The sequence below is a fragment of the Zingiber officinale genome, chromosome 6B (assembly GCF_018446385.1).
Source record: "Zingiber officinale cultivar Zhangliang chromosome 6B, Zo_v1.1, whole genome shotgun sequence".
NCBI classification, from domain to species: Eukaryota; Viridiplantae; Streptophyta; class Magnoliopsida; order Zingiberales; family Zingiberaceae; genus Zingiber; species Zingiber officinale.
Genome location: NC_055996.1, coordinates 116,220,382 through 116,233,522, shown reverse-complemented (window position 1 = coordinate 116,233,522; position 13,141 = coordinate 116,220,382). Strand labels below are relative to the sequence as shown.

At 37.8% G+C, this 13,141-nt stretch overlaps 2 protein-coding genes across 2 annotated transcripts; one reads left to right on the top strand and one right to left on the bottom strand.

Moving 5' to 3' along the window:
• The first annotated feature begins 769 nt into the window (after positions 1 to 769).
• Positions 770 to 5,109, top strand: LOC121991423. Its single transcript, XM_042545427.1, has 5 exons — positions 770 to 886; positions 1,964 to 2,248; positions 2,388 to 2,485; positions 2,565 to 2,649; positions 4,775 to 5,109. The coding sequence occupies exons 1-5, from the start codon at positions 770 to 772 to the stop codon at positions 4,862 to 4,864; spliced, it is 675 nt and encodes a 224-aa protein (XP_042401361.1). The 3' UTR covers positions 4,865 to 5,109.
• Positions 5,110 to 6,767: 1,658 nt separating this feature from the next.
• LOC121990568 (probable WRKY transcription factor 14) lies at positions 6,768 to 8,500 on the bottom strand. Its single transcript, XM_042544681.1, has 3 exons — positions 7,976 to 8,500; positions 7,607 to 7,759; positions 6,768 to 7,446 (listed from the first exon to the last, which is right to left on the bottom strand). Exons 1-3 carry the CDS (start codon positions 8,461 to 8,463, stop codon positions 6,957 to 6,959), a joined length of 1,131 nt encoding a protein of 376 aa, XP_042400615.1. The 5' UTR covers positions 8,464 to 8,500; the 3' UTR covers positions 6,768 to 6,956.
• Positions 8,501 to 13,141: the final 4,641 nt, after the last annotated feature.

Sequence of the window (13,141 nt, the reverse complement as noted above, 5' to 3'; positions counted from 1 at the left end):
CTGTGAAGAAGAAAGGGTGGATAGGGAACCGCAGACCGACAGTGAACTGATCCCTAAAGAAGCATAAAAAACCTAGTGGTGGTTCATGAGGCCGGTCAAAAGCAGAAGGAAGAGCAATTTGGTAACTAGGGGAGAATTCATAGGCCAATTTCAGGCTCTCAGCGTCATCCCCGTCGGACCTGGATTCGGTGGAAGTATACCAAAGTCCAGGGACAGGGATGGAGGGTTGCGAGAAACTGACCATCGAAAACAGACTCAATGAATAACAATGAACATATTGGAACAAGAAAAAGAGAGGAAGCTTATAGGAAAGATCGCCGGAGAAGAAGAGAAGGTCGAGTGTCGCGGAGGAGCTCGAAAACGAAGGCACGCGAAATGAAGAAGACGGCGACATGTGCGAGATTTATAAACCTCGCGGTCGATCAACCTGAGTCGTCTGATCTAGGGTTGTGAAAAACTATGAGAATATCCAACCGTTGAATTTGAAAAGGCGTCTGTCACATCACCAACGGATATCCGCCTATCACGTCAAACGTGCATCGGTAGAAAGTGGGATACGTGGCGTTCAGTTACCGAACGCCATTAATAAGACTTAATTAAAAGGTATGACTGCGTGCTCGGCCATAATGATCGAAGATTTGCACGACCCTCAAGAAATCTGGATGGCGTCAGGGCGCTCGGCTAGGCGCGCAAGGAAAAGAGAAATTTCGCCAGGTGTTGTCGCTCATCGTCCCGACTGGACACAGATAAACGATTATCACATAACCGAATGGCTGAGGCACAATTTGCTTGGAGGGCTTGGGCCAAGCAGCAGTTACGGACCCAGCCTGGCGATGCGAATCCGAACGGCGAAGACGTGGAAGCCACCGAAGACTCTATTGGTTCAGTCAGTCGGACTTGCAGCCTCCTTTGACTAAACTTGAGGGGGAGACTTGTGATGCGGCAATATAGGGAGGCTCGCTTAACACGAGGTCAACTACCAATATGGACGTCAAAGTCAAGGTGGTCAACGCCCAATCATCAATGGGTTGAACGGGGGACAATTGCAATAGTCGGTCAGATCAGTCAGTGCCCGACCGGTGGGAGACACGTATGAGCAGATCACTCGTTCAGCTCGGGATGATACGGAAGACAACTGATGCTCATTACGTAGCAACAGGATGCCAACCGAAATTGGAAGAGCAACTGAGGTCGGCAGAATAGAGGGCTCTTGGTTGGGCGGCTATCTCATTCGGCCAAGCAACGGGACCCGCCCGTGGACGGAGCAGAGTCCCGACCTAGCAGCTATCCTGCTCAGCCAAGCGGCGGGACCACTGTAGTATCTCTCGACATCCTTTTGGAATGTAGTGTCGTTGACACGAGGCATGATCGATAGACGGATCGTACAGCGGAAGCTTCTATTGTCTTGTCAGGGATATGCATGCCCTGTTAAGATATGGTGTTATACACACTTTCCTGACAACTCCTTTCATATGACATATTGGAGAATGTATCCATGCCTCGAGGAGCGTACACGTCGCCTCCCAGGGCTCTATATAAAGGGGGTCCATCACCGACGGAGGTATGCGTTATCTACGGTTTACGCATAGTTCTATAGTTGCTTCACTTCTTCTCCACTTTCAGTGACTGACTTGAGCGCCGGAGGACCAATGTCGGGACCCCTTCCCTTGCTCGGTACTGACGTTACTTATTTTGCAGAGCGGAGCGATGTCTATAGTTGGTCAACGAAGATACCATATCTTTAACTTTCCACCTTCCCACTTTTGGATAAGATCAATTAACTTATTATTAACATTAATATTCTTATTATTAATTGAATTTAAAAATAATTTTAATCATATATTAAATTGATATTTAGTCTCAATCCTCCAACCAAATTTAAATAAATTTTAAGTCTATACTCCCGATCCGGCGATTCTACGAACTATGCAACCCAACTTCACTGAACCGGACCGCAATTAAGAACCCTAATCGTTTGGCAAATCCTTCCAATTTCCACACTTTTGATCTCGCCTTTCTTCCTCCTTTGCGGGCAGCAAGGAGAAGAACAATGCAGGGGCGATGGCTCGCCAAGCTAGGTCGAGATTTGATCTCCTCTTGTCGTCCCTCGCGCCTCGATTTACCTTCGCGATGCCTCGCCTCGATGGCGCTTTCCGTAAATCTCTCCGTACCTAAGCCCGTCTCTGCTCGTAGTCGTCGCAACAAGCCGCCAGATTTAGGGTTTTACCCTATCTCTCCTCTCCTTCCGGTGCGATTTTACAGCAACTCTGTAGCCTTTAGTTCGATTTATTTTCTCATTGAAATTCGATTCTATCTCTTAAATATTTGATTTTTTTTTTTTTTTTGTGTTGTTTTGTCTGTCCGCTTCTAATACGGTGGTTTCTCAGGTGGGTCAAGCACGCTTTTATGCTGCAAAAGAGAGATCGAGGGCGCCGCTGACGCCGGTTAAGTCTAAAGTCAAGAAATATAAACTCAAGTCTTACTCGTAAGTTTGTTTTATACTTCTTTTCGGACTGACTTTTAATGTTTTCTTTGACACTCTTTTACATGATTTTATTTGTCAGATCCTTTAAGTCCAGATTTAGGACAATGAACGATGGGCAAATAAGGAGATGGAGAGCTGGAAAGCGACACAATGCACACTTGAAGGTATCATGTTCTATCTGCTATATTGATAATCATAATGGAATGATAGGTTTTAGGTATTTGTGTTGGAAAATTGTGAAGAAAAACTAAATTAATTAAATGAGAATGGTGGAAATTAATACTAATGGGCGAAGTGGAACGAAATTTGAGAAATATTGATTTCAGAGCTGCTGCTCCATTTTAAATTAACCTCAACTTCTGGTTTGATTTCAATCAAGAGACCTCATCCGCTGTCTTGATTGAATTGCTAGTAGTGTTGTAGATTTCTTGAAAAACGGATACTTGACATATTGTAACCAAAAAGCTAAACAATTCATTAAGAATTACCAGTAAAGGTTTATGCCTTCTAATTATAAACATTTTGGTCAAACTGGATTTGTTAATTTGAATATTTTCTGAAATGAATTGTATATCTCTAAAGATCCTTTTTTTTTTTGTCTGCTCAGAATCAAGTTATAACTTATAATATGTGGGTTTCAATATCATTAGTTATTTGACCATATCAGTTTAGCATTGTCTAGGGGATTTACAGAGCATGGAAATCATAGGAAGTCAGTGTAGGCGGTCTTAAGGAAAATGGAACAAAACAGAATTCTCTTATTGGAGGGCCTCAAAATGTGCCTTTCTAAGGGTTGTTGGTGCAACTGTTGCAGCTAGATTTTTACCTATCTTTATGAAGCAATTGTTTGTACTAAGTGGAGTGATTTCGAATTCAATTATAGAATCTGTGGGAGTGCCTAGGGAAGAATGCATTAGAATCAATAGGCTACTGAGTTGTAGCAGTTGCCAAAGACGCGGAGGTGTGTGGCCTTTTAACAAGCTAACAAGACTTGCCTCCTCGAGGGGAGTAGTATATGTCATTGATAAATAGGAACAATGAAGCTAGACATACGATGACATCTATAAGGTAAAATTCTTGTTGGATTTTTGCAAAGCCTACTTTCATGGTACATCACCAAATTAGAAAAGTATCCATGGTTTAATCAATTTGAAAATTTTCCAGTGGATGTAAGGTTGACTTTGAATTCTTCAATAAAGAAAAAAGGGTGGCTCCCCATAGATAATTGAGTCTATCTAATTTTTTTTTCCATGGTCTTAGAATCCAAAACATACTAGTGTGTTGAGAGGATTTCTCGTTAGGATGGGGAAAGTTGTTTACGTCATCACCAATTGTAGATTTGTCTCGATAACAAGAAGACTCTTGGCCTTTCCCTTAATGGGTTGTTGACCTAATAACGTTGGAATGATGAGCCGTCCGCTACGAGCGCTTCCCGATTTATTCTAGTAGCTGATGGGAAACTTTCGTGAGCCGGGTCGGTCACCCTAAGTATTAGTTGGCGTAAGCTAGATACCTGGTGCCTACTTAAAAAAAAAGACTCTTGGCTTGTCCTAACCTTCTTGCTCCCCTAAGTTGTAAATTTCTTGACTTCAAAAACATTTTGACTACAAGGAAAACTTGTTAGAATTTCACAGCTTGGTAGCTTGGTCATATCAAGTGAAAATTTGACATTTTAGAGGGTTGGAGCTCATAGCCTCATACTCTTATGGCCACAAAAAATTGGTAAGGTGTAACAGCTCTCTTTGCCCATTGTAATTAAGATGTGATTAGGGAGTCACTAGAGGTTACCCTACATTAAGAAGTGGGCAAAAAAAAACATGTTCCAATATCTGATTTAACCCAATCTATTTTTATCTAACCCAAAAGTTCAGCTGTTTTGATTTCGTATTGTTTCACAGATCAAAAAGTATGTAATAGTATGTTGGGTTCATATGGATATTTAGTTTGAAATAACAATTAACTCGAGTTACATGAACCTGTATTAGGAACAATTTCCAATATCTGATTGAATAGGAACCAGCTTCTCAAGGTAACTCAAGTTATATGAACTTGAAAGATGCTTCTGCAACGGTTTGAAGAGAATCACATAGAATAATCTGAGGAATTTGTTGCTGATCTCACTTTATAACAGTTTCAACTTTTCTGCGATTGTAGCGACTGAAATGCAATTTCTTTTTGGAAGATTTAGTATCTCAATTGACACTTATTTGTTTCTAACAATGGTTGATAACTTATGTTACACCAAACCATTTGTGTTGTGGTTAACTGAAATTATGGTGGTTTATGCAGTCAAAGTCGGCGAAACGGAGGTTGAGGCACCCTGAGATTGTGCATTTAGCTTATGCTAAAGTTCTAAAGAAGCTGAACTTTTGTGGCTAGCGTGCAGAAGCATTTTTATTATGATTTTTAAGTTAGATTGCCTCTCAATTTAAATCAGCAACTTTTCCAGCGTACTTGTGCACTCGAGGTTGATGTTTAGCAGCTTAATGTCCATGACTTTAAACCTTAATTGCTGTGATAAAGCAGTATGTTCCATTGGCCTTTTCTTCCTTGAGAGGGAACATACAACTCATTTTCTCTTGCTCTTCTGCCTTCTGGTAATAGAAACAAGTTTACCATAGCCATTTTATTCGTGCAAGTTTCTTCATTTATGTTGTTAATTTGCAGGTTTTTGATTTTTCTGAAATGATGGCAAATCCTTGTCCTTCGAAAATTGATAAATGTAATTGCTGATTACCCTTTTTCTTACTGATATGTCAAGATATTTAGTCACCTGGACGAATAAATGTTTGGACATGCCAAACGGCATTGTTTTTGTGGAAAATTCAATTGTCACTAGGGGAATTGGAATTCTTTTTTGAGTGTCAATTTGTGTAGACATGATTGGACATCGAGGAATCTGAAAGTCATGCAAGATTGGTCTCTCAGTTCTGTAGCTCTGATAATATGCCCACAAACGTCCCTCCGTGAATTCTTGGCTTTGGAATTGGATCCTTAATAATTGGCCTTGTACTGGACCCATTCTCAACATGTTCCTTCCAATTTGATCGTGATATTTGGTTCAGATCTCTTTGTCTTGTTTCTCTTCTGTAATTGATTCTAAGCCATTCCTGTATATGAAATCAATCTGTTCCAGCTTCAAAACAGCTTCAAAATGGAAAAATTATAGAGTAAATTAAAAAAATTAGAATAACACCGAACCATCCTATCAACAGCTAAGTGAGGTTTGTTTCTTTGACACCATCTTCTACTTAATATTCCTGACGATTTGATTTGTTTAAGCCACATTACTAACTACAATTTGTGAGTGGTGACAAAGAGTTGTCGAGCCAGACATGCACCGTGGTCTGTGGACTGCCATGAAAAGCTTGTGATCGACGACAACAAATCGTTTCCTACAGCATGAAGAATAATGGCTACAGTGGTCGCCATATACATAATGTTGCACTCAAAGGGTTCGTGATGGCACATCAATCAAAGAAGATCAGTCATATTGAGCATGAAGATCTTGGTTTTCAAACTGGAAGTGACTTTTATAATGGAGAGAAGATTGAAGGGAGTTATTGGTGTCTCATAACTTTCTGGGTCAAAATCATTATGTTCTGGGCCAATGATCATATTCTTAAAGTCAGCTTCAATATCTAATCGATTGCAAGAATGATCTATCTACTCAGAGGATTAGATTTGTTGTTCATTACGCATGACTTAAATGAAAATAAAGTATAGGTGCACTTTTTTAAAGGAAAAAAAAAAGCCAATTTCAAATGTTATTTTATTTTTCAAAAAAAAGGTCTAATAACTCTGTTTGATTTGTAACTTTATTCAATCAGTATCTCAAACATGTACTTATGCAACTGTTCCTTGTTTCTCTTTCTGACTCACCTGCTTGCTTTTGTGTCCCGTCCTGCAATATTCCAAACCTGCCTACCACTTTACAGTCGCCACCTCCCAATCACTTTCTTTAATTTAATCAAATCCCCAACTGTCAATTTACTCACTGTTCTTTATTCTAAACAAACAGCTATACTTATACGCACACAAAGAAAAACTATCACTGCGAAAATGACATAATAATATCTCACTTTGTCTATCTGTCTTATCTATCTATCTATTCTTTTGTATGAAGCTAACAGGATTATAAAATAATTCAAAAAGAATACGTGGTGATCAAACAAGAGTTTGATACCAAAATAATAACAATAATAAGGAAGGATTTAAGTGGAAATAATAGATTTGTTAGATGTTATGTATTAATTGACTTAGATATATGATCACACTCATGTTTGGTCTATTGAAATGGGTTCGTCTAATTGTTATTGTATCTTGACTACAATACAAAGGAACTAATTAACAGAATAAAACAGCAATTTTGAATTCAAAAAGGTTTATAGCTAGACCTCGAACAAGACTCTACGTTCATGGCTGTTCCAAGGTCTGGTCATAAACCTATTTCCTCCGATGGCTTCATCAATCAAGAGCTGCCGGTGTCCCAATCAAACATGTCGAACAAAGGATCGGCCGCCGCCTTCGCCGCCATCACCTCTTCCTCCTCCTCCTTCTGCTTGTCGTCTTCCCCGAACCCTTTGGAGAAAATGAGGTTCATTGGGTCAGACTCGAGCTCGGCCAGATCAGAGAAGAAGTCATCGGGCTGGTCCGGCTCAGGGACCATCGGCTTATAGTCAAATTGATCATCGTCTGTGGCTTCTTCTTTGACTAGGCCGGGAGACATTGGCCACTGCTCAATATCAGGGATCGTCGGACCGGCGGTGGAAGGGGGCCTTTGGGACGACGACTTGGAGAGGTGGGAGCGGATGGAGCCGGCGAGTGCGTTGCGCTGGGTCGGCCAAGGGTGGTTGTGTTCGGAGGTGTAGGTGATGACCAGCATGTTGGGCTCGGTGCGGCTGCGCTCAACCTGTTTCCGGGCGGAGCAACCCTTTGAGCTGCTGCATCTGTAGTACCCTCTGCTTAATTTGTTCCATGCATGCAAATTAATCTATAATTAGCACAATAATTATCATATTGCATTTAACTTAACAAATCAGATCTCGGTTAGTAATTAGATCAGGGCTCACAATGAGTTTGTTCTCGTCATGTTAATCAGAGTAATTAGCATAATCACACCTTGGATAAGGAGAACCCTTGATTGGTTTCTGCCCGTACTTCCTCCACGCCCAGAGATCTGATGGAACCACCTCGCCGGCGCTCGGCCTGTTGCTCCCGGTCACTGCCGCCGGTGCCGCCGGTATGCACACCACCTTCTTCGCCTGGCTTTTCCTACAATGTTATATGTGAATTTTACAAGTGTTGCTCATCTTAAAGATTAAGATTGAAATGAAAAGAGATGAAGAAAAATTTCATGAATAATCTTTTTTTTCCTTTACGGGGAATTTTGTTCCCGGTCAATCTTTTGTCAGATCAGACAAGAGCATTCATTTGATGGAATCTTGTTGATGTGAGATGACAAATTAAATTTCCTATCTCATTAATTACCTCCGTTTGATCCCCGGAGAAGCGCCATGGGGCGAGATCTGCACCCCGCCGCTGCAGGCGGCGGCGGCGGAGGCGGCCACCTTCACCATCATCTCTCCTGACGCCACCGCCGGCGTCGGCCTCATCAACAGCCGCGACGACGACGGCGGCGGCGAGATCGTATGCAACTGCGGCAACAGGCTCGTGCCGCCAATTATACAACTCGCCTTCTCCGGAGGCGGCGCAAGGAGCTGCTGCTGATCTCTGCCGTCACCTCCTCCGATGCCGGCGTAGGCGGCGAAGGGGTTCAGCAGCGGGTCGCTGACGTAGGTGAAGGGGTCGCCGAAGTCTCTGTTGAGCTGCTGCTGCCAGCTGGCTGGGTCGTCGCCGAGGAGCGGTTTGACGACGTCGGCGTTCGACAGAAGCCCGGTGCTCCGGCCGCCTGCACGGACGACATCGGCGAGGTCGCCGTGATCTTCGTCCATCCTCTGGAAGTAGTAGTCACACATGCTGTCAATAACTTAACTGCCTGAACGATGAAGAAATTTGTTATTTCTATTTTCAATGAAAATAATTTACATTTTATATTAACATTTTTTTTAATTTAATAAGATAATTGCGCCACCATCCAATTAATTGATTTCATGTAATTAAGAATAAAAGACAATATATTTCTTGTTTTATTTTATGATGATGATGACGACGCCTTGGATTAAATAAATCCGCATTGATGTCGTATAATTTTTTTTATTTTTTATTTTATTGCAATATGCTCAGCTTGTGTGTCTAAAGATTACAAAAATCAGAGAATCTCGAGGAAATTAAGTGTAAATTGAGTACATGAAAAAAAATAATATGACTAAATAATTTTCCTTTTTAATAAGTTTAAAGAGACATGTTCAAAGACAATTCTTAAATCGCACCCTTTGAGCTGTTTCAAGTAGTTCTGCCTCCTTTGCTTTGAATTGTTGGTTGAGTTGTCCTTCTCTATTAATTAATAACCTTTCTCAGTCTTACTTTGAAGAAATTGCTTGACCAGATTGAGTTTATAGATGAGAAGTTTTTATTGTAGGGATTAGAAAGTGATGTTGTTAGCTTTTCTTCTATTTAAAATATTCAATTTTAGAATTGTTGGTTGTTTCTTAGATGTTTTAGAGCACAAGACATTCATTACTATTTTTAACTAAAGAAATAAATCTTAATGTACAAATTGCACAACACCAGTTGTCACACTAAATAAAATTATAAAAGTGAGATGTATAAATATAACTCTCATTACAAGCCATTACAAATTATATAATTAACACTAGTTGTTATATATAATAAACAAAGTGTGAGATGTGTAAATGTGACTCTCATGACGATCCATGCTCGGGAGGCTATTGCCATTGGAAATTAGCAAAATGCTTTAGCATAATTATCATCTAATATAATAACTAATGAGATGATGCTTCACCTCTTTTCTAATTATCTAAGAGGTTCAAGGTGGCGTACATATATATAATTACTACTTAATTTTGTAACTGATTTAATTGTATCGATTAATTTATTTTTATGCACCATTTCTTTATCATGAATATTCCAAAGTATAATTTTGGTCGATACGTCCTTTTCATTACTAGTATATCTCTTTAATTCTCACAGTAGCGTTTACTGAAAAGGAATTATTGCCAAACAATTAATTTACAGTCCAATAATTACTAGTTTATTATTATTCATGAACTAGTAATGTCCCGTATATAGAATTCTTAAAAGGTTTACAATTAATTTCAAAAATATTTTTATAATCTTAAAAAGGCCTAAAGACTTTATAAGAGCACTAAATCTTAAACTCTTTAAAATTATCGTAAATTTTAAAGACCTACTTGACTACTCATCTTAAAAACTCCTATATAAGTTTTATCGTACAAAAGGATGCCTTAATTATCATAAACTTACTTGACTACTCTTAGAGAATCCCAGTTAACACATGCTACCTGACACTAGCTAGGCTCCTGATAATATAATTAAGGTACTAATTAACTTTGTTTAGAGTAGATTGATTCCATGGACAATGTGTATCTGTATTAGTGTATATATCACCCACGTTAATGCATGCATGCATGCATGGATATAAAAAATCACGTTGATGCTTTGGAGATTGTTTGCGACACTGTGCGTAGTTATATACGTAGTCATTATTGCTTCTCCTTCTGTCATGCTGAGACAAGCATTGGGATGCTTTAATTAATCTTATATTTAATGGTGAGAGAAGGAGATTAGAATAATGACCAACACATAATTACCATGCATGTGGCTAAAACTCACCCTGATTAATTAACATCAATTAGGGTATTGAGGCGTCCTTGAAAAGAGAAGCCCTAAATATAAATATGACAAGTGGTTCCTCTGAGGACTCTAACTCCAAGAATTAGATTAATTAATTAATTTCATAAAATAGATTATTGTAAATATATTTTTTATAAAAAAACTAAAATGATGTCGTTGAGTTGCAAAATTAAGCTGCAGCGGGGAGAGAGACATGGAAATAACGACGCCGAGTCTCCATCGGACCGGGTTGCCGACAAGCATGCGTCAAACGTCACGGACCGGCCGCCCGAGGATTGGAGTGGCCCCACGCCGCATGATCTTGACTGGACGGCATTGATTTGATGGATCACGAACCAAAAAGATAAAAAGTCAAGCTCGAGTGGACGACTCCTCCCCAGTTCGAACCGGCAGAATCAATCATCTCATTCACCACCACCGTCCAGAACAAATATTTTAAAATGTTAAATATTTTTTTTAAATAAATAGTAATTATTTTATGGCGAAAATATAATTTTTCTACTAAAAGTATCTATTATTAAATAAAAATAAAATATTTTAGTTTCATATATGATGATTTTTAGTGGGCCAACGTGCATATGTTGGGTCTCCCGGGCTTTTACATTTGGACTAGTAAAAGTTTGTGATAAGAATAAAATGACTTTTTATTATTTTTTACATAAAAGTAAAAACTTTGACATGTCTAAAAAAATGTCTTGGGATCCGTCGGAGAGAGACATGAGATATATAATGACAAAATAACCATTTAAAATATCTATTTATAATTATTTTTCTCAATTAAGTAAAAAGTCAATTTTGATCAGAATGAAATTATTTTTTTGTCCGTTGTCGATTGAAATTTGCACTCAAGTCAAGGTTAAGTGGGAGCAGATCTTGGTCCAAAAATAAGTGGAACAAGGGATGATCAACTTTAAATTATGGTCGGATCGTAATTACGATCTGGCTGTAATTAGTTTTAATCTTTCTATGAGTTTATCTTTTTCATCAGATTATAGTTTGGATCAGAATGGATGGCCGGAAGCCTTCCCTGCTCAACGCCCGGTATCCTGGATACTTGCCCACTTTCGACAGCTTTCGGACGACCTCTAGTCATTCGTTCGGACTCAAACTATAATCTAATAGAGACGATAAATCTAAAAAAGAATTACAACTAATTACGACCGGATCATAGTTACGATCAAATCGTAATTAAAAGTAAATCATCTCCTAATTTACTTTTTTTAGACTAGGAAATCTAGTCTCAGGTTTAAGTTAGCTATTATAGGATAGAATTTATTATAATGGGTATAGATAGATTCTGAGTAAAATCAAATAAATAATTCTTCTTATAATGGTCAATTATAATTTTTTAATTTATTTTTTCACATATAATGATGTGAGACCGAAATGATGAATTCTATCTTTTATTATAAAGTTACACGATTGAAATTCATTATTTAAAAAAAAATAATAAAATTGGTAAATTTTGATGGTAAAGTTCGGGGTTTCTCGCGGCACTAAGGTACTATATAATAGACTCGTCGGAGTTTGACAATTTTATTCTTCCGGAAAGGGATTTCGTTCGAGGATGACTTCTGAATTCTTGGAGGCACAGGCCGGCCAATGGGTAGCCGGATCTCACAGAGTGGTACAACGACATGATGTATTTATACCAGCGCAAGTTGTGGCACCAATTGTCTCCTTGAAGCTCAGGGAATTCATTCACCTGCCTGTTACGTTGTTCAAGTATTTCTTCCTTGGCACATTTTTTAGGGTCTTCAGTTAACCAGTTCTAGGTTGGTTTCTACTTGTCATACAGAATAATGTTGTCTACTGGATCTCGACTCGAATACCGTTTTTTATATGATTCATTTTGTTATAAAGAAACAAATCTTGAAGGTTAGTACACTTCAAATTGCGATGCTCAAGCATAGGGGGTGAAGAAAATATAAATTTTTTTAATATATCGTGCATATTATACCGACATATACTGAGCATACCAATATTAACGGTATATCAAAAATTATAATACAATATTATATCGAATAAATTCTCTTATAAATTACTTATATTTCTAATTAATACCTACATGTCTTTTATTAGACTTTGACCTTTAAACAATCAAACTAATCAGCCTAACCCAACAACAAAAACTTAATCGTCGTGACTTTTTTTGACACTTATTTCTCTTTGTGCAGATGATTTATTTTCTAATTAGTGTGAATACTATTTTTTAATCTAATTTCGGTATATGCGGTATTGTAGATCAAAAGTAGTTTTATCTTTATGGCTATGTAGACTTTTAACCAATTCTCCATTAAAATTTTGGATTGAGGTTTTATATTTCTATAACAATCCTTTTCTTGGGATTTTTTTTTTCTATAGTTCAGAACGAATACGGTTGCAAGCTTTTGCTATTTTGCAATTCATGTATTAACATATCTTCTAAGACATGTATACATTGAGTTTTCATAATCTATTATCATCTAAAATTTTATCACTATCATAGGTCAAGTTAAACTTTTGTCACTTTTTAATTTAATCCTAATTACTCTGTCAGATAAGTTATTTTTAGAGGTACCAACTAGTTTGGAGCCTCCTTAAATTATTGATTTTCCTTTTAAGATTTTTAATTTATAATTTAAATTTAAATTTTTAATTTTAAATTAATTAAATTAGTCAAATTTTCCTTCTTTAAGGAGTGTATTTAATATTTAAATTTTCTTTCAATTTTAATTTTATTAAGTCAAGATTTTTAGTATTTAAGTTTTTATTAGTTTTTAAATTTGAATTGATTAAACTATTTGAATTATATTTATTTAAAGATTTATCTCTTAATTTTTTTTATTAACTGTTAATTTTGAATTTTTTTTAATATTT